Source organism: Lepidochelys kempii, chromosome 2 (genome assembly GCF_965140285.1).
Source record: "Lepidochelys kempii isolate rLepKem1 chromosome 2, rLepKem1.hap1, whole genome shotgun sequence".
NCBI lineage: Eukaryota > Metazoa > Chordata > Testudines > Cheloniidae > Lepidochelys > Lepidochelys kempii.
Window position 1 is genome coordinate 39,083,995 of NC_136381.1, and position 25,413 is coordinate 39,109,407.

The window sequence follows — 25,413 nt, forward strand, 5'->3', positions numbered from 1 at the left end:
TTCTTATTTACAGTGTCACCTGACAGTGAGAACAGATGTTTGCATTGCACTTTTGTAGTAGGCAATGCAAAGTATTTACATACCGGATATGCTGAACATTCATATGCCCCTTCATGCTTCGGCCACCATTCCAGAGGACATGCTTCTATGCTGATGATGCTCGTTTAAGAAAAAAAAATGCATTAATTAAATTTGTGACTAAACTCCTCAAGGGGAGAATTGTGTCTTCTGTTCTGTTTTACCCTCATTCTGCCATTTACTTAATGTTTTAGCAGTCTCAGATGATGACCCAGTGCATGTTGTTTGTTTTAAGAATACTTTCACTGCAGATTTGACAAAACCCAAAGAAAGTACCAATGTGATATTTCTAAAGATAGCTACAGCACTTGACCCAAGGTTTAAAAATCTGAAGTGCCTTCCAAAATCTGAAAGGGATGAGGTGTGGAGCATGCTTTCAGAAGTCTCAAAAGAGCAACACTCCGATGCAGAAACTACAGAACCTGGATCACCAAAAAAGAAAATCAATCTTCTGTTTATGGCATCTGACTCAGATGATGAAAATGAACATCTGTTGGTCTTCACTGCTTTGGATCGTTATCAAGCAGAACCCGTCATCTGGAATGGTGGTCGAAGCATGAAGGGACATATGAATCTTTACCGCATCTGGCATGTAAATATCTTGCAATACCAGCTACAACAGTGCCATGCAAACACCTGTTCTCACTTTCAGGTGATGTAAACAAGAAGCAGGCAACATTATCTCCTGCAAATGTAAACAGACTTGTTTGTCTGAGTAACTGGCAGAATAAGAAGTAGGACTGAGTGGACTTGTAGGCGCTAAAGTTTTACATTGTTTTGTTTTTGAATGCAGGGTATTTTTGTACATAATTTTACATTTGTAAGTTCAACTTTCGCAATAAAGAGATTGCACGACAGTACTTGTATTACGTGAATTGAAAAACACTATTTCTTTTGTTTTTTACAGTGCAAATATTTGTATAAAAATAAATATAAAGTGAGCGCTGTACACTTTGTATTCTGTGTTGTAATTAAAATCAATATATTTGAAAATGTAGAAGACACCCAAAAATGTTTAAATAAATGGTATTCTCTTATTGTTTAATAGCGTGATTAATCGCAATTAATTTTTTTAATCACTTGACAGCCTTAATAATTTTCTATTAATGAAATGATGGACTTTATATGAGCTTGTATTGTCCAGAAGGGTGCTGGGCTGTAGAAGACGCACATTTCTAGGGGGAAGTTGGGACAAGAGTTTGCTGGTGTTGCCCTGCAGTATAATTGATGAGTGTCTGGTTATAGCACTCATACTGTGTAGCTGGAAGTGATTTACATGCTAGTGGCTATGTGTGGGCAAACCAGGAGTAGTTGCTCTCACAGCAAAGCAGTGTAAAAGGCACCTCAGGTTGGAGAATTGAGGGGACACAGCTGTCTCAGTCCAGATTGTACCCTAGGGATGCCTGAGTGGCGCAGCAAGGAGCAGGGTACCTGCACAGCTTGTTGTTTTGAGTGAAGTTTGCATTTTAAGCACTGGTACAGCAATTTTAAGTTAGTCTCATGTGTGGTGGCTAGAAACAGTCCAAGGAGGCATAGTTCGTTGTTTTCTGTTTGCTTATTTCAGGTAAGGGAAATGGAAATGGTGAAGTATAAAAATGAGCAAAAGTGAAACAATTACAAAGTTGAAGCTGGCTAGAGTGGAGGTAGCAGAAGAAGAGAGAACGGCCGTACCGAATGTGGAAAGCAGAGATGAGACTGAAAGAAGCAGCTGCTGCATGGGAAGCTGAAGAAGCCACCCATAGAAGAGCGATGGAGCTTAATGAACAGGAAGCTGAACCCCTTAAGCGAGCTATGGAGCTGAGACAAGAATTTGAGGAGAAGGAGAGGAAATATAATCTGGAGCTGATAGAAAAGCATGGGAAGATCCCAGAGTCACCAACATCTCCCATCACTTGAGGAATCCATGGCTAGGACCAGCTGTGTCCTACATACAGAAAGACAGACTGCACTAAGGAATACTTAACCACTTTTGAAAATCTATGTGAAATTCATAAGATTCCTGGGGACAAGAAAATCCCCACAATGGTTGCATAACTGTCTGGTAAATTTTTGAATGTATTTAATGAACTGCCAGTTCAGGAAGCTGTGATGTATTCTTAATTTAAAGAATCTGTTTTACAAATATTTCAAATCACCCCTGAAGTGTATAGGGTGAAATTTAGAAATCTTAACAGCAGTATTGGCATGAGTCATAGTGAATATCCCTTTGAATGATGATGCACAGAAAAAATTTGCTTTCATCCCTGATACAGACTCTGAATTCTCAATGTTACTGTTTGGTTTAATTAATGCTGGGGCCATGTTCCGGAGTCTGGTGAATAAAGTGTTAAATGATTTACAGAACTTTGCAAGAGCATATGTGGATGACATTGCAAGAGGGGAGATATGACCCGTCTGTGTGTTCACCCCTTTGTACAAAATTTATCATAGTTTTGTAAAAGTACGCCTTGTGAGATATCATTTGAAAACTTATAATTTGCTGATCATTAATGTCCTGGTAAAATGTGTGGCAACATTATATATAAACTTAGAAGATTCTACTGTATGATGTTATTCAGACATATTCTAAGTTTAGAGAAGCCAGCACAAACCAGTTCCTCAAAAACAAAAGGCAAACTGATGCCTCAGCCACGTATCAACAAAATCAAATAGACTATCACCTGGATAAACAGCCATTCTTTGGCAGGAAAAAGAGTGTGGCAAGGAATTTACATCTTGGCAAAAAAACCCCAAAAAACCCCAAACAGCTGGAAGTTTCCATCCCACAGACTTTCCGTCTCCTGAGCCTAAGCTGGAGATGATTTTCTAAGAAAAGTATAAAGAATGGGGAACAGAAGCCCCAGATCATTTCTCCCTTCATCTCTACTCATGGCATCAACAACACTTGAAGGACAAAGGAAGCATCATTGGGGGCGGGGTGTGTGGAATCCTGGCTGAAAGATTCAGCCAGTAAGACTGCTAGAACATGGTGAGAGAGACCTTTTGCTTTGAATTCACTTAGCTTGTTAAGTAAGATTCTGACTTTTATGCCTCATTACTTGTAATCACTTAAAATCTTCCTAAAAAGAAAAGGAGTACTTGTGGCACCTTAGAGACTAACCAATTTATTAGAGCATAAGCTTTCGCTCTAATAAATTGGTTAGTCTCTAAGGTGCCACAAGTACTCCTTTTCTTTTTGTAAAATCTTCCTGTAATTAATAAACTTTTTTCATTGTTTTATCTAAACCAGTGTTTGTTTGAACTGAAGACTTTGGGAAACTTCAGTTTGGATGACAAGATTTGTGCATATAATTTTCGATTAATGAAATGATGGGTTTTATATGAGCTTGTATTGTCCAGGAGGGTGTTGCGCAGTACAAAACGCACATTTTTGGGGGAAAGTGTGGGACTGGGAGTTTGCTGGTATTGCCCTGCAGTGTAATTCATTGGTGGCTGGCTATAGCACTCATACAGTATAGCTGGGAGTGATTTACAGGCTAGAAGCTGTGTGTGGGCAGACCACAAGTGGTTGCTTTCATAGCGAAGTAGTGTAAAAGGCACCCCAGGTTGGAGAATTAAGGGGACGCAGCTGTTCATCCATCTGGATAGTACCCTGTGGAATGTCACGCATGGGGATTATAGGGACTTCTAATACTTATGCTTTCTTTTTTTAAATTGTATAAATTAATGTAAAATCACTAAGAAAGATGTATTATTTAATGTCCTTCTTTGAGAGGCTAACTTTTAAGGAGTATATAAGGATTTAAATTAATAGTATATAGTCTCTAGCTGAGAGCACACAACAGACTGCTCTATAGCAGAACAGAGCCAAAACTATTTACATTATGTTATGTGCAATGTATCCTGAAACCCTCCTCTTTCTTCTTCCCTCAAGATCCACAATCGATATGAAGGCAAAGACATTTCGAAACACAAACGGAACTTGGCTATTGCAGGTGGTGTAACCTTGTCTGTAATCGTTTCTCCAGTTGTAGCTGCAGTAACTGTAGGTAAGCAAATACCACCACTGCATGAGAGTAGTACCTTGCAACCAAGCATTTGAGAAGACTTGTACAGACTCTCATTAATAAATGACCCTCAGTGAATTAGGAGGTATTAGCTTCATTTTATAGATATGGAAATGGAGGGATAAAAAAGTTGAGGTTTGCCCCAGATTACACTGTAAATTGCACTGGAGCAGAGACCAGTGTCAAGACGTTAGAGAGGCTGCATCTAAATGAAAAATTATAAAAAACTTCTTTAATCTTGTAATTTTCATGTTGAACTTGTTTTCAGATTTTCATAATCTAACATTTTTTCTTTAAAAAGAAAATATAATTTAAAACTGCTTTTAAAAGGTACTCTAAAAATGGCACCATGGGGTCCTTATGTGTGTGCCAGTGATTCCAGAGCAAATTTGCTCAATTTGGAATTTTGAAATTTTTTTAATAATTCTTTAATATCTGACACTGCAAGCTCAAGTTTGGTCTTCGGGAGACAAATTGGGTTCTTTCCTTCTCTCACTGAGGTTTGCATTGAAGAAAAGTAGGGTTGCAGCTGGTGTCACCCTCAGCATATTCCTGAACCAGAGCTGTGTAGGAGAGACGCCCCTAATTCTGTGGGTACTGGGCATGGCTACAGCCTTATTGCCCTCCCACCCAACAGCTATTCCTCCATGAGGGGAGGGGAAACTGCAGAGAGGAGCCAGCTGGAAACTCCAGCCAGTAGGAGCAGAAGCAGCCAACGCAGGGACTTCTGGACAGAACTGTCTCTGTCTACAGTTCTGTATGGACTTCCTCTGCCTTTTGCTTATTGGCTTTCTGCTCCAGCCCTCCCCCTACCTTTGCCACAGTCTCTTCATCCCAGCCTCACTCCATACCTGCCCTCTTACTGTCTTCTCCCCCACTCTGTCCATCTCACTTCCCTTCCCTTTTCTTTCCATCTAGCTTCCTCTTTCAGACAAATGGATCAGACAGATTTGTCTGATGCCTCTTCATTTCCCCCCATTCCCCCAAGTAAATCCACCCAACAAACAAAACAAATATCGTGGAATGCTGTTTGCTGCCATCACATTGTTCACTCTGCTTGCGTGTTCTACCCCTTCCACCCATCCTGTGCCTGTCTTATTTGTTTAGGTTGTAAACTCTTCAGGGCAAGGACTGTCTACTCTGTGTTTGTGCAGTGCCTAGCATAATGGGGCCCCAGTCTTGATTGGCCCTTAGGCACTACTGTAATAAACATTATTATTAATAATAATAATTAATAATACAATCAATGGTACCTTTGGCTGAATAGGGGAAAAAGGAACCCAGTTTGTGTCTCAGATCCCAATACAGGTTTGCAGGGCTAGCAGTTGGGAGGGAAAAAAAATCTATCTTCTACTTAGGCATCCATTGGCCTGGACTTCACTCATGGGTTACAGCTCTTCATTACTCCTTCACAGAGGTAACAGCAGGGTTTTTTCCCCACTCCTTTTACTTTTTTTTTACTTACTCCTTTTACTTTCGGTTGCCTCTTTGGGCCTCCTGCACCACCACACTCTTACCCTAGTTTACTTTGCCTTCGAGAGAGTAGCTTGAGGCACACTGCTCTCCACAGTAGAGATCCTGAGTGTGAGTTTCCAGTGAATTGGATTTTCAGTAATTGGAACCTATTGACCTTCCTTTTAGGGCAGACTGAAGAGCATCTGTATTCATCTGTATTGCAGCTGCTTTGCTCCATATGGGTCAGTTTGGCCTGGCACAGCCTGCCATTTTACTGCACCTTTCACAGGCTTCCACCAGCAAAACAGCAGAATAGTCTAGTGCATAGTGTTAGAGATCTTGGGCCAAATGATTAGCCCCTACAGTGTGTGGGAAATGATGCTCTGTTTGTATGAGTGTAGCCTAGCCCAGACTGCCTTTTTACTACACGTTTCACTGGCTTTGCTCATCAGTTTTCTCTTTTTTCATTTGTAAACTGAGATACATAAACCCCATAATGACACTTTCTTAAGGGCCGATCTTACCTCCGTTGAAGTCAGTAGCAAAGCTTTCTCTGACTTCAGTAGGAGCAGGATCAAGCCCTTAATTACACTGGCAGTAGTAGGCATTTCTGGTTTTAAAGATACTTGAAATAGTTCTTTTCTCTCACGTCAGAAAAGTTTTTAATACCCTTTAACAAAGCTTATTAAATCCGATAAGTGTAATATATATATTGGTAATGGACATAGTGTACATGTCTACTCATCCTATACTATACTATACTATACTCTTTGTCTCCCATTGTTGGTAGGAGAACCTTCTTTGCATGATGATGCCAAAAGGGCAGTGCACATGCACGCTATGTGCTGGAGTCGGAAAGTTTTCATAGCAGTGCCCATTGATCCCCATGCATGCAATGCGTCCCCCTTGTGCTTTCAGTTGAGGCTATAATAGGGTATATGGGTCAATGCCACTCCAGTTCCCTCCTCTTTTGCTATCTGGAACAGCTTTCATGTTTCACTCCACCTTAGTGATTTGCCATCTGTTCTCAAATCTCACTTGAAAACCATATATTTTCTTAATTCCTTTCTCTTCTTCTGTAGATTTATTTTAACTGTGCATTATTAAATAATGTAGTTACAAAACCTGGGATAGTTTAATAAAAGGTGCTGAAGCAAATAATGATATTGAATGAAAAGCTCTATATTTTCCTTTGTAGGCATTGGTGTTCCTATTATGTTGGCTTATGTGTATGGAGTTGTTCCAATCTCCCTCTGTCGCAGTGGAGGCTGTGGGGTGTCTGCAGGCAATGGAAAGGGTGTCAGGATAGAATTTGATGATGAAAATGATATAAATGTTGGTGGAACAAATGCAGCAGTAGGTAAGAGAATTCAATATTTTTTTTTCCTGTAAATTTAGTGTTTTGTAATAGTTGCTACATTTGAAAGCCTAGGACACTGAAGATCTTTCTTTGCAGAAGAGCTACAGTGCAGGTAACAACAGTGCAAGTCGCCTCATGCTGCCTTACCTATGTGCCTAAACTGCATGTTAAAGGACCCATCTCCAGCAATAAGGGTAGTTGTTTTTGTGCCATGATGTTTTTTGAACTACAGGTGCCTGGGATGTGGACTGAGCCCACTACCCTTCTGTCTTATGTTCTGTTCTGTGTAGGTTGTTAATCAACCCTCATCACTGTAATACCTGAGTGCCTTCCAATAGTGCATTAAGTGAAAAAGATCACCAAAGAGCCATCAGAGGGTAACCGCTTTCTCACTCTTGATCTAAGCTGAATGCAAATAGGTGACTTAGAGGTGAAAAGCATTCTATTGCATTACCATTACCATTCCCTTTGTACCATCCACTCTCTCAGAAATAACAATTTAAGAATGAGCGTTTTAGTCAAAACAAGCACATTTTAATTTTTTAGGCCTCGAGCATTGATCTGTGTGAGTGGACACTTGAATGGAGCTTCTTGGTAATCACTGGGGCACTTGGTAATCACTGGATGCAGTGTTAGACCCAGATGAGAGAGAACAAAGGCTTGTGTCCCTTCTCGAATAGTTAGTTCCCATAGTGCAAATTCAAAGAAGTGATGCAAACATCTCCTCTCACTTGTTCTAATCAAGTGCTGACTTCTGGGTATGTCCTCCCCCAGGCTGAAAGGAGCGACATAAGATGAAGCTGTTGGTTTTCATCTCTTCGTCTCTAAGGCTTTGTCTACACTACCCCTTTTATTGGTAAAACTTTTGTTGTTCAGGGGTGTGAAAAAACACACCCCAACCAACATAAGTTTCGCTGACAAAAGTGCTGGTGTGCACAGCACTCTGTCAGCAGGAGAGGCTCTCCTGCTAACAGACATAGTGCTGCTCGCTGGGGGTAGTTTAATTATGCCAGCAAAGAGCAGCTACACGGATACCCTTACAGTTGTGGTGGTACAGCTATGCCGCTGTAAGTTCTGTAGTGTAGACATAGCCTAATAGGGAAAAACATCCTGTCAGATATCGTTCTACTGCTGCTTTCTTGAATTTTATAAATCTGTTTTTTAATCAAACTAAGACTTCCTGCTGGAGAGTTCCTACATGTAAGGTGGCTTCAGGTTACCATTCCTATATAGCATTAGGTATTTTTAAGCCTTTCAACAACTTATCAAACAAATGTATGGTTTCAGTCACAGCCACTCCAGCAGTCCCAACTGAGAGCCTGTTTTACTTCATATTGTAATCTTCACATGGTGAATAGAGTGTGTTTTCACATATTGTCTAGATTCTTTGGCTCCTTCTGGTGTTATTCCAGAAGCAGTTTTCTTATCCACATTTAAGACAGAGTTAAACTTTCTATTTCCTTTTGTATTTCAAGCCTGTTACATTTTTATCTAGATACCACTTCAGTAGCAGAGGCCCGTCATAACCCTAGTATAGGAGAAGGAAGTGTTGGAGGATTAACTGGAAGCCTGAGTGCAAGTGGCAGCCACATGGATAGAATAGGAGCCATTCGGGACAACCTGAGTGAAACTGCTAGCACCATGGCACTGGCTGGAGCTAGTATAACAGGGAGTCTGTCAGGAAGTGCAATGGTCAGCTGTTTTAACAGGTAAGACCCACACTTTCTGCTGTTCTGGTATCTAGCTTTAAATGTGAGGCGAGTGTAAGTGTGTGTGTGTGTGTGGGGGGGTGTCACTATTCTTGATATTCAGATCATTTCATGTTTAAAATAAGATGGAGTAAAGTTAATTGTACTTTTGCATAATTCACCTGTATCCATGATGTCACAATTTTAAATATCCTAAATATGTCTGTTCCTTGACAAGTGAGTCCACTAGCTATAATTGTTTACTCTAACCCACATTTAAAATACCCAATGAAAAACTTACCAGCATCTGTCTCATTTTATGATGAGTATTTTAAGTATCCATTCAAAGCTTTCAAATTGTAATTTTAAAAATAAGAATAATGTGCACATGCCTAAACTGAGTAACTGCAGAGTTGTATTTGTCCTCACCTCATTATGTCTCACCTAAAATTTAGATTGTAAGTGCTCTGGGGCCCAGGGACTGCTTCTGTTTCCTGTGAAGTACCGAGCACACCGTGGGGTACTATACACTAATAAATAACGAGTGCTGTGATGCAGTTTATTTTGCCAGTATTTTATATACTAAGAATATTTTGCATAAACACTTTGTTCACTTAATCAGTTAAATGTTAGTATGCAAAGTCACACTGAAATCAGAGGGATTTGCATAATATCCATGCTGCAGACAATCTATAGTCAGAGCCATTGCTTAACAGACCATTAATAAACACAGATACTGAATGTGCATGCCAGCTACTCTTCAGAATTAAAACTCTTTTTTTTTTTTAAAAAGGCAGAAAAAGTGAAGTGGCCTTCAGTAAGGAGTAAATGACACCAACACCTTGTTTTAAGTCAGCCTAGTTTTAGTGTGTGAATAAAAGGGTGAGGCTGAGAGGATTTTTCTGACAGGCCTGAATGTGGAAATAGTAACTACAGTATACTGCTGTGTTATATAGCTTATCCTCTTGGGTTCTGAAATCACAAGTGGATTGTGAAACGTTTGCCTCACAGAGGAGGATAAATTCCATATGCTGAAGCAATCCAAGATTCAGTATTATCTTCCGGCAATCTAGTTGTTTGTAACCCAGGTTGTAAAACAAATTCTTAACATTTTAATCTAATTATTTTTCATTATGAGCCATACTTACGCACACCAAAGTCAATAGAAAGATTCCCAGACTCCAAATGTGTAAGGTCAGGACTTTGCCATTTATAAGTAATATAATCATCCCAAATATGTAGCAGTAACGATATTATAGCACCCACTCTATCTTCACATAATCTCTATATGTCTGTATAAGAAATCAAAAACTTTTCTTTTACTGATAACAACATGATGCTATTATATAATCATTGGCTGCTTCACCTTCATACCAGATCCCAGATGCCCCTATCATTATGGCCTCACATCACAGTTACCTTTCTTTTGCCAAGAAGGACTCTGGAGACCTCATTGCGGACCCAAAATGCCACTAATTAACTCCCGAGGAATCACTTCTGAGTAATCTGAAGCACGTAGCTGCTTTGTTGGCCATGCTCCATTCTCCACCCCAGAGAAGGCAGAACATCTCTTGGGAGAAGTGTCAAAATCTAGCAGTGAGGGTGGAGCTCACCTTGTTTCTTTAGTACCATTTTTTTGGTTTAAACAATTCAGATATCCAGGGTATGTTGAATTGGTAAGGACAGGATAGAAACCTCTGTTTTGACACTGTATACATTCTAGAGAGAACTTTTCAAGCAGAGATACTTTGCCTTGTACAACTGTCTTCTCCTTTACCGGGAAGAGAAGTACTTTTTAAAAAGAAAAAATAACAAATCTATGCTTCCAGTTCATTGTCAGAATGTATGGCTAGACAATAGGTAAAATCTCAATGGTATTTTAAACTGATTTTTTTCTTTACATACTTGCTCACACCTGAATTTGGGTGGTCTGGTTTCTATAATTCTCCTCCGATGGTTCATACGTAACATCACTATCACAGAAAGCAGAATAAGGAATGCAGCTCCCTGTCCTGCATTCCTTGATTAGCAATGTCTTCTATTATTGCAGGAGGAACATGGGAAATTAAATGGCCTGAACTTAGATTTTTGGCTGGCAGAAACGGTCTTTGCACTTTTTAAATTATGGTAGTCATCTCTTGGTTACTAGATGAAGTGTCTACAAAATCTGGAAACCTTAATCTGGAAGTCTCTCATAATGCTCAATTTTCCTGGTTGACCTGCGACATTTTCTTTTGGTAGGCGGTTCATTTTTAGTTTACGATGAGTCTCATTTTCCTGAATTGAAGAGACCGCATTTGTGACTGATGGAGCAAAAGAGAAGTGACCATTTCAGTAAATAGGTATCTTTCAGTGTTGGGGAGACACTTGTCAACTGTTCCTGATATCACATGGTGGATAACTTTACAAGATGAGATACTGACTCTTAACCCAGGTATTTCAATTATGGTAATATTATGAAGGTAACTTTTTTGACGTTTTCTTTTATTTGTTTAAATCTCTCCAAGGCTGGAAGTTCAAGCAGATGTGCAGAAAGAACGGTACAGTCTGAGTGGAGAATCTGGCACAGTTAGCTTGGGAACAGTTAGTGACAATGCCAGTACCAAAGCAATGGCAGGATCCATTCTGAATTCCTACATCCCATTAGACAGGTAAGAACAATATGAGGAAAACAGAGAAGACTCATGAGTCTAGTTGATAAAGGATATTTCCAGGGTACTAGGCCAAATGACTTATCTTGATAAGGGATTCCATCTACAAGATTTACCTTCAGGATTATGCATATATATGTATCTTACACACCACAATTTACAACAGGAGTCGGCAACCTGCAGCACCCGTGCCAAAGGCGGCACACAAGCTGTTTTTTACTGGCACGCTGCTGCCAGCCAGGGTCCCGGCCACCGGTCCCGCTCAGCCTGCTGATGGTCTGGGGTTCCGGCCGCCAGCCCCTTGCCAGCCGGGGTCCCAGCCATTGGCCCCGCTCACCTCGCTGCTGGTCTGGGGTTCCAGCCGCTTGGCTCCCTACCAGCCGGGGTCTGGGCCTCCGGCACTGCTCAGCCCTCCTGCCAGCTTGGGGTACCGGCAGCCAGCCCAGGGCTCTGCTTCTAGCCTGGGCCCAGTGCTCTGCAGCCCTTATCAAAAATTACACTGCAATTAGCTTAAAAACTTGAAAACTTAAAATATTACAGTAATCGTTAAAAAATGTATAATGTTAATAAATACATGGGTTTGATGAAACAAAGTAGTTGTACTTCTGTGCCTGTGCTTAATTTGTGTTTTCGATGATTTACCTTCTAAAAAAAATCTCGCATGTCTCGCACCCCCAGAAAGGGCATCTCGCACCCCCATGGTGTGCTTGCACCCCAGGTTAAGAACCACCACACTAAATTGATAAGATCTGCATTTTAATTTAATTTTAAATGAAGCTTCTTAAACATTTTAAAAACCTTGTTTACTTTACATACAACAATAGTTTAGTTACATAATATAGACTTAGAGAGAGAGAGACCTTCTAAAAACATTAAAATGCATTATCGGCACACGAAACCTTAAATTAGAGTGACTAAATGAAGACTTCGCACACCACTTCTGAAAGGTTGCCGACCCCTGATATACAATATCCAAGTGCTAGTTGCTGCCAGGCTAATGATAAACATTTGGATGACTATATGTTCCCAATTGGAATACTGTCATGGTAGCACAGTAAATAGGTGGATCCCAGATTTTGTTTCCTTTTAATTAATTTTGATTTAGAAAACCCTTTTAAAATGTATAAAACGATTCGTTTAGAAAAAACCTTGAATATTGCAATTTAACGTTCTTGTCATGTCATGCACATAGAAAAGAGACAAGGGCATGTTTTGCTTTGATGATGAAACTTTTTGTAAGTTGTCTCTTAAAGATGGATGCTTTGACCATTTATTTCATGTTCTAGGGAAGGCAACAGTATGGAGGTGCAAGTTGATATTGAATCGAAACCAGCTAAATTCAGACACAATAGTGGAAGCAGTAGTGTTGATGATGGCAGTGCTCCAGGTCGCAGTAATGCTGGTGGTTCATCGGCCTGCTTGCCAGAAAGTAAATCTAGTGCCACCAAGTGGTCCAAAGAAACAACAGCAGGAAAAAAATGTAAAGGTAAACTGAGAAAAAAGAGTAGCATGAAGATAAATGAGACCAGAGAGGATATGGATGCTCAGTTGTTGGAGCAACAAAGCACAAACTCCAGTGAATTTGACTCTCCCTCTCTAAGTGACAGTATCCCATCTGTAGCAGATTCCCACTCAAGTCATTTTTCTGAGTTTAGTTGCTCTGATATGGAAAGTATGAAAACCTCATGTAGCCATGGTTCCAATGATTATCATTCTCGCTTTACTGCAGTTAGTGCTCTCCCTGAGGTAGAAAATGACCGTTTGGAAAACTCTCCACATCAGAGTGCAATTCCTGTGCTTGCTCCACCGGCCCCAAGCGCTGAAGGTCCACAGCTGAGTTATATTGCTGAAGAATGTGTTAATCATGGAGCTTCAACTGACATAGGTGTAGGTCTTGGTGAAACACTGAAAGAAACAAATAACAACCATTCACAGCATGCTGTGGAATTAAACACTGCAATTCAGACTGAAATTTAGACCTGCAAGTGCTGCAAAAATAGATTTACCACTAAAGAACCATGTCTGAAAGCTGGTTGAACTACATGTGACTACTGTAAGTTTCAAGTGGCCAGCAGAAGCAAGGTTTTGATGCAATTACATTTTATATATGCCTGTCTAGGAAGGCAGAATGCTTCATGTGGATCTTGTTACTGACCTGTATGAAGTATATGAAGGCTTTAACAAGTGCATTACAACAGGACAATATGTTCATGTTTTGTATTGTTGCCACAACTTTGCTTGAAAGTATATACTTGTGTAGTCAGATAAACAATTGGCTCATTCATAATATGTTAAATGCTAAATTGAACAATCTGTACTATACTGTTCACTTGCAAAATGTGGGGCTTAGGATAAGTGGGTGTTAGGTCAGCAGTAGTAACTTAATGAAACCGTTCTAGGGTGAACACTAATTAGGGGAAATGAGAGGGTCACAGAGACCTTAACAGTAATAAATCTTTGTCCGTACTAAATATTTGTACTGACCATTTTGCCTCCTAACTGGACACAAATTTCAAATGTTTGCATTTAGAATGAATCACATATTCAGAGCTGGATGCAGCCTGTTTCAGAAGTGCTTGTATACTTGTACACCTTGAGCAAGTTTATGGCATTTTGCATAATTCTGAAATAAAGAAAATTGGAACTTAATATGTGGTACAAAGGTGACATTTCCTTATGAAGAACAACAGTCCAGGTAATTCAATTATATATGCATCAGATGGCAACAGATACAGCTACATATACTGTATAAAAACTGTAAAATAAGAATCCATTGACTTGTAAACATTGCAGAGAAGCGTATACAGTCACCTTTCATTAGTGGAAGAACAGTGCCCCTTTGATTCTTGGTGCCTTTGGAATAGACTGGGTTTTAAGTGCCTGGTCGTTTGAGGATTTTACTGTAACGTTTTCCAGAATGTCCTCTTTGACCACCTTGGACTATAAAGGAAAACTTTATAGAAAATAAAATGACTGTGGTAGATAATGTGTATAATAATAAAGAAGTATTAGCCTACCAAAGACTCACTCAGGCTTAGTGGATAACTTTTACATGACATCTGTCTGCAAAACACATGAACATCTTCAGTCACAGAATTAAAGCACAGTGCAGAGCTTGAACAAGTACAAAAGATGGGTTCCAAATCTGACTGGCTTTTCTTTTTTCTTTTGCTTATGGAAGATATACAACTAAACACAAGCTGAAGTTGGCAAAAGCGTCTGCACTATTACAATTTTTGCTGCATAGTTCATTAAACTGAAAAAAAAAAAAAAAAAAGGTGGCTATCAGAATAACAGTTAACAATGTTCTGTCTTGTGTTCCTCGTAAGTATTGCCATTATGGTGCTACCCAAAGTTTGGTATGGTAAAAAGAAAAATGCCATGGGCTGCAGTCCTCTTCCATGACTTATCCCCACCAAGTTCATTAATATGCTTATAACACTAGTGCCAGTTATGTTATTGGATAATGCTTGTTATGGTATTTGTATATTTGCAATTCAGTTTTGCTCAATAATATGCGTGTAAACTGCATACCTGAAATAAATGTCTACATAATAACTTTTTAGTTGTCCTTTGTTTAGTGCACAAGTGGCCTTATAAGAATGTGACAGTTCACTGATGAGACTTTTCTACAAGGAGTGGTGCACTCTCCTTTCCCATTGCCTTTGTTCATATTCATTTTGCTAGTTATAGCTTCAATGGGAGGTGAAAGTTTCTGGCACCCAAAGTATTTTTTCATACTACTGCAAGGTGACCTTGCTTTTTTCTTCTTCTCTCCTGCCAAAGTAGTGACCCACATTGCCACTTCAGTAGGCAGGAAAGTAAATTGTTGACTCAGAGGACAGAAATGTCATAATTGTTTGACAGAAACATATGCTATTTTTCCAACATATAGCAAGTGGGCTGACAGCTAGCCACTCAGTTTGCTGATCACTTACCATTTTTCCTTTAGAAAATTAAACAAAAACACATGCCCTTTCTTCCTTCACCTGAAACAAAATCCTATGAGCCACTCAGAAAGCAGTTTATCATAAGTACAGCAAACTTGAACAATGTTTATGGATAACCAGGTTTCTGATTGGCTGAAGAGCACATTCATTAGGTCTTTTCCCTTAGTCTGTCACAGTATGTTCAATGGTGGTCAATGATACAGTGAGAAACTGTCATCCAACAAAAGGAATAAATGTGTCCATCCCATTCCCAAACTGTATGTGAGCAGTAATTTTCTTCAAGGGATTCTGGTAATAATAACAAATCACAAGAGTTAGCGTTATAGTGATGATGTTCTCACCAGAGTAATTGGAAGTAAATTGTCTCTTATATTTGTAGATTATACTAAATAAAATGCTTAACTTTATTTTTCTATATCTGTTCTATGTTATTGTCATTGTCCCTCTTCTGTTTCTTTCATTACTGCTTCTATTTGCCTCATTTTGAGTTTGAGTTTTAAAACTAAGTACATTGGTACTGAATAATATTAACTTCTTATTTTGGTGAACATCAGGATTTACTAATTGACTGAAGTGAAGCTGTCGATGTTCATCTAAATGTGAAGTTAATATGCATATCTTGGATGTTATTTTCAGAACTATTATGAAATCTCTCCATCAAGGTCATGAATTCAAGTGCAAGAACCACATGGCTGTCTTTTTAGTCAATCTTTTTGAGGCAGGAGTTCCTTGTTGCATTTAACAAAGAATGTAAATCTGTTATTGGCTTTCATTTATTCTAAGATTAACTTTGCATCCATCATTTCCTATAGTAGCAACAAAGTAACTGCAATCTAAGATTGCTGCTGAAACTCAACCACTGCTGTTAAATTCCATATTTTTAAATTCAGGTATGTTCTCTGAGCTATTTTACAATTGGAGTTTAGCTGTGTATTGGAAGTAAACTGAATTCCTAGTAGCGTCTACTATATCAGAGAATTGTTGATAATTGTATCGCAAGGACATACCGGATCGATCAGCCTTTTATTATTTGATGCTTAAAGTAAAAAATAATTCAGCATGGCACCTTTAGGAAACTTTAGACATGACTTGAACTCTTGTTCCAGTGACTCTCACTGAAATTTTTCCATTTTTGGAAATTGTTTCAGTGTTTCCTACAAGTAGATAAAGGTTAAGCCATTAAAATACCTGTTCTATGCACGTCTGGATATGTTTCTGAATTGGAACATTTGAAATGTTGCACAAACATTAACACCACCTCTAATTAGATCAGCTGCAAAATTTATGCTCACCTGAGAAGACTAGTTTTTTGTGACGGGTAAACATTTTTTCATTATAATCATTGATTTTGTTCCACCCTGCAGTAGCAAATTTTTCCTACATTTATGCAAAGCTGAAGTAGTTAGCTGTTTCAAGCATATAACCTTTCTTGTGAGTACTAAATAAATTAAACTAGAGTATGGATTCACTCAATGAGAGGGGGAAATATTTGGAGGCAGAAAGACGCTACTATGTACCAGCTAAGGGTTCAGAGTTCTTATTCTCTCACCCAATGCCCAACTTCTTGGTGGTTCAGGCTGCTTCGGAAAGGTCCAGGCAACATCATCATGGGTCAACCCCTGTGGACAAGGAGGGTAAACGCTTAGACTTGCTGGGGGAAATGGATTTCTCATCCTCCAGTCTTTAGGAGAGCTAATTATCAAGTGGTACTGGCTAAAAATGATTTCCTGAACTGTGCTAAGTTTGAGGAATTTACCAACAGTCTCTCACAGCAGGATCATTCTCGTTTCCAAACTCTGATAGAGGAAGGAAAACTAATAACCAGGACCACTCCACTCTGCATTCGATGTGGTTGATACTTCCTCTTGAGCCATGGCTACTCCCATTGTTATGCAAAAGGCCTCCTGGCTCCATGCCTCAAGGTTTTCCAAGGAAGTTCAGAATACTATCAAGAACATCCCCTTCGATGAATCTCATCTCTTCAATCAGAAGACAGATGAGTCCTACACACCCTGAAAGACTCTAGGGTTACCCTTCGATCCTTGGGTATATACACACCTGCCCCTAAGAGGAAGGTCCACAGACAATCAACCTCTTCGTGGTAGAAGGCCCCAATACATCTACCATCAGAGACCCTATGAACTGCATAAAAAGCAAAGGATTCAAAAATCCCACTTCCCTGTGCCCTCCACATCAACAATGACAGCTCAATCCCAGCCTCCAGCCTGATGGTATTTTTGATGCAGGCTTGAATCTCATTCTTTTGGTTTTGACATGCCCCCACTTTGAACACTTAGCAACTTGCTCCATGTCCCTCGTCTCCAGGAAGATTGCCTTTCTGACAGCCATCGTGCTGGCACAGTGATGGCAGACCCTCCATACACTGTATTTCACAAAGCTAAAGTTTCTTTACATCTACACCCCAAATTTATCCCTAAAGGGATTTTGGAATTTCACCTTCACTAATCCATTCATTTGCTTGTATTCTTCCTGAAACTGCACATGACTACAGAAGTGCATAGGCTCCACTCCCTAGATGTTCAAGCTTTGGTCTTTTACCTGCAGAAAACCATTCAGAAAGGCTCCGAGGCTGTTTGTTGCTACAGCAGAGTTGATCAGATGGCACACCATCTCCACCCAGAGAAGTTCCGAATGGATATTGGGCTGTATTCTACTCTATCAGATCTTGAACCTCCTCCCCCTCGGTGGTACAAGTACACTGCACAAGAGTCTAAGCCATGACTGTAGCATCCCTTCAGGACATACCCCTCCTAGACAACTGTAAAGCAGCCACATGGAGCTCTAGCCACACATTTGCAAGACAACTATACTCTGGTACAAGACTTGGTGGCTGCTGCTGCCTCATTTGAGATGGTAGTTCTCTACTCAATCCTACCATTCCCATCCTCGCACCATCCTCCTACTTAGATACTGCTTGTCAATCACCCACCAAGGAATACAATAGGGACCATCTTTCAAAGAAGAGGAGGTTACTTACCTGTAACTGGAGGTTCTTTCAGATGTGTGGTCCCTATCAGTATTCCACTAACTATCCTTCTTCCCCTCTACTTTGGATCTTATCTGATTCACAATGGAGAAGGAACTGAAGAGGTGTTCAGTCCACACTGCCCTTTATCACCTCGGTTGGGAGCACAAGGCAAACCAGAGCACATGTGGGGAGTAACATGCTAGTTTCAAATTCTCTAACTCCCAGCGCACATGCCTAACCCACAGTGGAATACATATAGGGACCCCACATCTCTAAGAACCTCCAGTTACAGGTAAGTAACCTCCTCTTCTAGATTTCCTCCTAAAGCCTATTCTGCCTCTTGTGCTAGTTTTGTTTTGTAACTGTCAGTGTAACAAATTATAAATAAATTTCTTAAAATTGTACCATGTTTAATTACCAAAGTTGTAATTAGCTTCTGCTGCCACGCGAGGTCAGTTTGCGAAGTATTTTTATTATACAATGGAGACTTTCTACGGAAACGCAAAGAACAGCAGAATCTATGAAGCTTGAGATCTGTGACATAACTGAGGAAGTGATGAAATGCAACATTCAAAATGTCTCAATTCTGGCTGTGCCAACCATCCTGTGTGACCTTGTTCAGTTTCATGTATAATACACAAGATTTATTTCAGTCTTCATGAAGCACTCAATTCCAGTAGTGGCTTGTGGCCAGTGAAGGAATCATAGAAATGTAGGGCTGGAAGGGACTTTGAGATTATCTAGTCCAGGCCCCTGCAGTGAGGCAGGACCAAGTAAACCTAGACCATCCCTGACAGTTTTCTCTAAAGTTATTCTTAAAAACTTCCAATTATGGGAAGTCCTTAACTTCTCTTGGAAGCCTGTTCCAGTACTTAACTATCCTAATATCTAACTTAAATCTCCCTTGCTGCAGATAAAGCCCATGACTTCTTGTCCTACCTTCCATGGTTATCAGAATGTCATGTGAACTGTGTCAAAAGCTTTGCTAAAATCAAGATCGATCATGTCCACTGCTTCCCTGCAGCCAATAGGCTAGTAACCCAATGAAATAAAGAAATTAATTTGGTTTTGCATGATTTGCTCTTGACAAATCCTTGCTGGCTATTACTTACTACCCTAGTAGCTGTTAGATGCTTACAAATTGATTAATAAGTTGTTTCAGTATCGAAGTTAGGCTGACTGGTCTGTATTTCCCCAGTCCTCTTTAAAGATAGGTACTATGTTTGTCCGTCTCCAGTCAGGCCCTTATCCATGAGTTCTAAAGTTCCAACATTGCTTCAGCTACTTCCTTAAGTACCCTAGATTGAAATTTTTCACATCTTACCAACTTGAACACAACTGACGTATCTAAATATGCTTTAACCTGGTCTTCCTCTATTCTGGCTTGTGTTCCTTCCCCTTCGTTAATATTAATTGGGTTAAGCATCTGGTCACAATTAACTTTTTTAGTGAAGACCAGCAAAATAGGTGTTAGAGAGCTTATTCCTTCACTCTCCCACTTCCCTGGTCCTTCTCGCATGAACAGAGAGCAACAATACCCGAAGTCCAAAGGTGCAAACAATTCGATGTTGATTGGGGTGAACTTCCAGCAAGCTTAAATACAAGTTCCTTTTTCCTTATTTTCGAATCCCAACTTACTTCCTGTTTGCCCCTAATTTATATAGTAATATTTCTTAGCTATACCTTAACCAATCATTCTACTGAAATTTAACTAACCAATCCTAACATATTGTAACATGATTAGCTAACCAATTATATCCCACCATAATAATTAGATTACACCCAGCAAAATTAATTATACAGCAGACAGAAACAATCACAGAACCAGACAGAGATTATACAGACAAACAATAGCAAAGTGGGAACTATAATGACAAAACAATACAGAAGTGAGGATTTCACATCCCAGCTATTGATAAGTGAGTTCTTGCCAGACAGGATGCTATCAAACTAAGTTTCCTTTTACATTTTCTAGGCACTTCCCTTTCTCTGGAGGTGATAGGAATACAGTCCTGTCCTGATAGTGCCTGACAGCCCAATAGCACCTTATTTCAATGTGACTAGTTTGGAATGTGAGGATGTGACTGTTCGCTTCCTAGCTTATGGCTGCCTCTGCTGCTTAGCCAAAGGCCTTAGCCTAAGAACAGGGCCTCAGACTGTCACAGTAAGAGAAGGACCTTACACCAGCAGACAGTGATTTTGATTCTTTCTTTTATACCTCTAGAACTCGCCAAGTGATAAGAATACCCCTAAATTCTTAAAGTACAGGCCTTTGCAGACAGGCCTGAATATCTATATCCTAACAATAGGTATTAAATATCTCAACCTCCTTGCTCACATCTGTTGTTAGCTCTGCTTTCCTGCTAAGTGGTGAACCTACACATTCCTCAGTCTTTCTCTCACTCCTAATGTATTTCTGGAACCTCTTTTTATTGCTGTTTTATGTCCCTTCCCAAGTGTAACTCATTTTATGCCTTTCCCTTTCTGATTTTGTCCCCACATGCTTGTGCTATTCTTTTGTACTCCTCCTTAGCAATTTATCCAGGATCCTACTTTTAGTAGGATCCCTTTTTGATTTTTCAGGTCATTAAACAGTTGAATGGACAAAGCACTCTTACCTTGTTAATCGTTTGCATCTATTTAGGGTAGCTATTTTGGCATTTCCAGGGTGCTACTCGCTGTGGTATTCAGGTACCAGCACTGTAGATGTGGTTCTGATTTTCAGTGTCAGTGTAGTAGTTTTCTTTCTGCTCAGTATGTTGTGATGCACTTCTGCTATGCCATGGCCTAGGGCAGTGGTTTTCAATGCCATAGTATAACAACATGCTAAAGCAGAAGCTAGTTTTGGTTCCTCCCCCCTCAAGCAGTCATAAAGAAGTGGAGAGTGATCATGCCTTTCTTGGATCTGCTTCTGATCTGGGGTACTTGGAACGATTCATGTGTGATTTTGGGTGATCACTTAGGCCACATCTGGTGTAAGTAAGGGTATTTAACATGCATCATTGCCAGGAGGTAGCACTTCAGCTATGTCCATCTACCATGCTTGCACTTTCTATGAGACACTGCCTAGACCTAATGTCTACCCCTATTTTAAATACAGGGAATGTCACTCAGATAGTAGAATCTACTAATGTAGAATGAACTGAGTGTATTCATCAAGTATTTCTGGAGCAAATGGATTGGGTGCACTGAGGAGAGAAGGGGAGGTTTGCAAACTAAACAACCTTCCAAATAGAGCAGTATCACATCCAGCTGATGAGTCAGGCTCTTGGGCATTAATGACTGACTTGAGTCCTGGTATGGTTCCTGTGCCAAACTGTAATGAACCACCTGTGCAAAAGCTGTAGCAGTGCTCCCAGCTGACCATACACTAGTATTACTGAAAAATGTCTCTCACTAGCTTGTAAAATGCTGTATCAATGATTAATAATTTGTATTTCTCTGTGACTGTAGGGAATAAAATCAAGCTAGGGAAGGGGAAGAAGCATCAGCTAAAGCAGAAGCCTAAATGCAGAACCAGCAGTAATGCCACTTGCGACTTCTTATCCTTGCCTGTCGAATCAGACCCCGTGAAACGTCAGTGAATGTGGAATTGCCTTGGGAGCTGCACAAGTACTGAATGGCACCATTCCTGGCTCATGTTCTCTTTCAGTCCTATTGTATGATAGGCCAGCCCCTAGCCTTATTTAATCCTGCCACAAGCCTGTGCTTGCAACATAAAATTGCTATTAATGCTGAAGTTTTCCTTCTTTGAAGTGCTATGAGTTTAAGGGGAGCAGAGAGATCACCCATTTAGCCGGGAGCCAGTGCCCTCTATGAACACAGCAAGAGAAGCCACGCCACACACATAAAGCAAGGGCCCCATAGACCTTTAATCTCCCCTCCTTTATGACTACTGGACTGGAGGAAGTCTCCAGTTACCCCCTCCTGCAACTAGATTTTTATTTTGGGGGCAGGGGAGGAGTTCACTTCTGTCCTAAATTAAAGTCCTGAGTCTGAGGCTGCTGTTGTCCAAAGCCTGAAAGTGAAATGATGGCTTCGGTGTTCCACATCACAGTAATGACACTGTCCAGTCTTGTTAAACTCACGCTGCTGCTTTATACACCAGAGCAATAGTGATACTAGGGATGTGCAGACCCAGCAGGAAAGCATAGCAGCATGTACACCTGGAAAGTTGTCTCTAAAGGTTTGCAAACTTTGATTATGAAAACATGGCTTGCAGTCTACACTCACTAATACATTAGGCTTCCACACACACACACTGGAGAACACTTCCCCTCCAACCTGAGGAAAAGATTTTTTTAAAGTGTGTTACTGCTTATTTTAAGAAAAAAGGAAAGGCCACATAGCCATTTGTCTAGATTAGAACCAGGTTAACTTTTGGCACTATTTACATACTAAGGTTGTGGCTGTAGTCATGAAACACTGTGACCTTGTCTAGACTAGCAAGCTTACAGTGACACAGCTGTAAGATCACTGGTGTACCACTCCATGCGGACAGGCAAGAGTTCTCTTGTTGGCATAAATAAAACTCCTCCACAAGCGGTGGTAGTGGGAGAAGTGCTGCCACCAACATAGTGCCGTCCACACTGGTACGTCTGGTGATGTAACTATGTCACTCAGGGGTGTGGTTTTTTTTATACCCCTAAGTTACCTACAAAAGTGATATGTAGACAAGCCCCAAGTCTTAGCAGACAGATGTTTATTTAAAGGGGTTTTAAATATGTTTCTACATGCGCCATTTGATTGTCCAGAATCACTCCTCATTAGCAAAACACATCAAATGCTGCTTAAGTTACTTCTGGGGGAATTCTGCACTACGGCGCACCTGCATAATGAATGAGCCCTGCATTTTTAATTTTTTGTGCAGAAAAAAGCTGCTGCTGAAATGTTGCTGCAGTTCTGCTTTTAGCCCACCAGAGAATAACTTCTGCAGTTCCACCTTTTGTCCACAAGCGATGATATAACAAAGCAGCAGCTCCCGGTCAGTGAGGGAAGAGAAAGAGCCTGCCTTCTTCGCAGCACCTGGCAGGCGAGGTCAGGAGACAGACAACATGGGGTGCTGGGGAAGGTGGTCAGACAAGGGCTCATTAGGGTTAGTGGGTGAGGACAGACGGGGGCAGGGGCTGAATGGGAGTGGAGGCGCAGGGCCACGTGGTGATAAGGGCAGGGGTACAGAGCTACATAGGGATGGGGTGGCAGGGTGGGGACATGGGGAGGGTGTACAGAGCCACATGGTGGTGGGTGTCTGAGTGGGGGGGGGGGTGGAGGAACAAATGGCCAGGGGGTGCAGGGACACATGGGGACAGGGGCCAATGTACCTGACTGAATGGGAGTGGCCAGGGGTCAGCCAGGGTCTGCATGGGGGAAGCTCCCTAACAATCCCTCCCTGCCCCCACACCAAAAAAACCCCCATCTGTTCCATACTTTTCCCATCCATATCCAACAACCTTCCAAGTTCACACCCAGATTCCTTCCCAGCAATTTACTTCCCTCTCCCTCGGTTTCACCATTACTTCAGCTTCTAAGGAGTGTGGGAAGTATGGTTCTGTGTTGTAGTTTCATTACGCAGAGTGCTGTACTAATATGCCTAGTAAGGAATCTATTTGTCAAAAAAGATTTCCTGAATCTTTTTTGTTATCTGTATTGTTACAGGTATTCTGAAATAAATTACCAAAAGTAATTGAAACTGGTGTGGTTGTGTTGTTTTGCCAAATAATATGTGCAGAAGTTTTAATTTTTTGGCACAGAATTCCTCCAAGAGTATTAAGTGATTTAAAGGGAGGAGTAACTGCTTGGCACACAGCAGGTCAGATGCCACTGATGAACACTGATGTCAGTAAATTTTGTATTAATGCAGTGAAGTGCTGCTACAATGTGACCTTTGCAGTTGGGTCATGTTCCTGACATCAAACTTTATCTGAATGATCACTTAGCATACAGGCATCAAGTCTGGTACAGAGACTCAGATTTCAAACTTTGTAAGTTATTCACCATAGACTCATGCATCCTGCCATTTGGGTTTGGGATAAAGGAATGGAGTAGAATTTTTTTTAACAAATAATGACATAATTTCTATTATATAACTTAAAGGAACTCACACGCTTTGGGTATGTCTACACTGGAGCAATAATACCCAACTCAGACATTAGCGTACTAGCTGAGCGATCTAGTGTACTAAAGCTAGACGTGTAGCCACCACAACTGGAAATCCCATCTTAAACCCTGGACCCCTAAAACCTCAACTCCTCAATGAAGGCTTTTGTTTGGGAATCTAGTCAAGCGATCATTTTAAAACAAGCTCTTAGTAAACGAGGCTGAGGCTAGAAGGTCAGGCAAGATTCCCTTGCCTTCATTAGTGGGGAATGGCTGCAGCATCTTTAACTATGTCACATATAGTACTGCTGGAATCATTTTATACATGCCGGTCTTTTTGTCCACTGTCCTTTATTTTAATGTGTCCTCTGGAGCATGTGCAAGAATTTATATTTGACCTAATTTGAAGGGGCACGTACTGCACCCCCACAGAGGCCTGGGGCCAGGAGGTGTTCATGGCCCCTGGCCTCCACCATGGGGCTGGAGGAGTTCTGTGCCCTCGACAATTGGGGAGGGGGGCCTGTGCCCCTACTTGTCCCACCTTGTGCACGACCCTGCTTTTCCTCCAGGCAGACTGGCAGGGGGTCTCTGTTCTGTCCCTACATGACCACCGCCTTCCCTCCACCTTGTGCCTGCAAGAATCTAGTGTCCCTGGCCCAGCAGCTATGCAGGGAGCCCTCTGCAGCTCCCCTATCGTGGCCCCACTTGCCCTCTACCTAACACCCAATCACTGCAGTCACAAACCGGGGGCCGAGAAGAGAGAGGTTATATTCACAACCACATTTAGCAATGGATTTTTCTCATCAATTTCAGTTTGTCAGTTGAAAGCCATGTTTACCGCCATCAATTTAAATTGAATCCTGACAAACCTAAGAATAATGGTACTGCCCTAAAAACTGAGGTGGGTTACCATGCATACCACCATTCTCATTTGCCCATCATTGTACTGGGCTTGTGGTACTCAGCATTATGTGGAGTGGAGGGGGAGCTACAATGAACACCTAGTACCTCTTTTTTTTCCTCCCTGGACATGGTACTGTTCCCCACAGAGTCACTTTAGCACCCTCTGCAAACGACAACCATGTATGATAATAGCAGGGGAGGAGAATGGAAAGAGAGCATTTTGGGTGAGGGTAGAA

At 40.8% G+C, this 25,413-nt stretch overlaps 1 protein-coding gene across 8 annotated transcripts in view; it reads left to right on the forward strand.

Annotated features, from left to right (window-relative positions):
- The window catches only part of RNF19A (ring finger protein 19A, RBR E3 ubiquitin protein ligase), a 96,639-nt gene extending 73,350 nt beyond the window's left edge, over positions 1-23,289 (forward strand). For 6 of the 8 annotated variants that reach the window (XM_073330444.2, XM_073330439.2, XM_073330442.2 and 3 more), the window contains 5 exons: positions 3,953-4,067; positions 6,739-6,900; positions 8,396-8,609; positions 11,096-11,239; positions 12,526-14,797. In XM_073330444.2, coding sequence (XP_073186545.1) covers positions 3,953-4,067; positions 6,739-6,900; positions 8,396-8,609; positions 11,096-11,239; positions 12,526-13,216 — 1,326 coding nt within the window. In that variant the 3' untranslated portion in view covers positions 13,217-14,797. Of the gene's footprint in view, positions 1-3,952; positions 4,068-6,738; positions 6,901-8,395; positions 8,610-11,095; positions 11,240-12,525; positions 14,798-21,631 lie in introns of those variants that run through there. The other 2 variants (XM_073330447.1, XM_073330445.2) reach the window with 2 other exon arrangements.
- Positions 23,290-25,413: the final 2,124 nt, after the last annotated feature.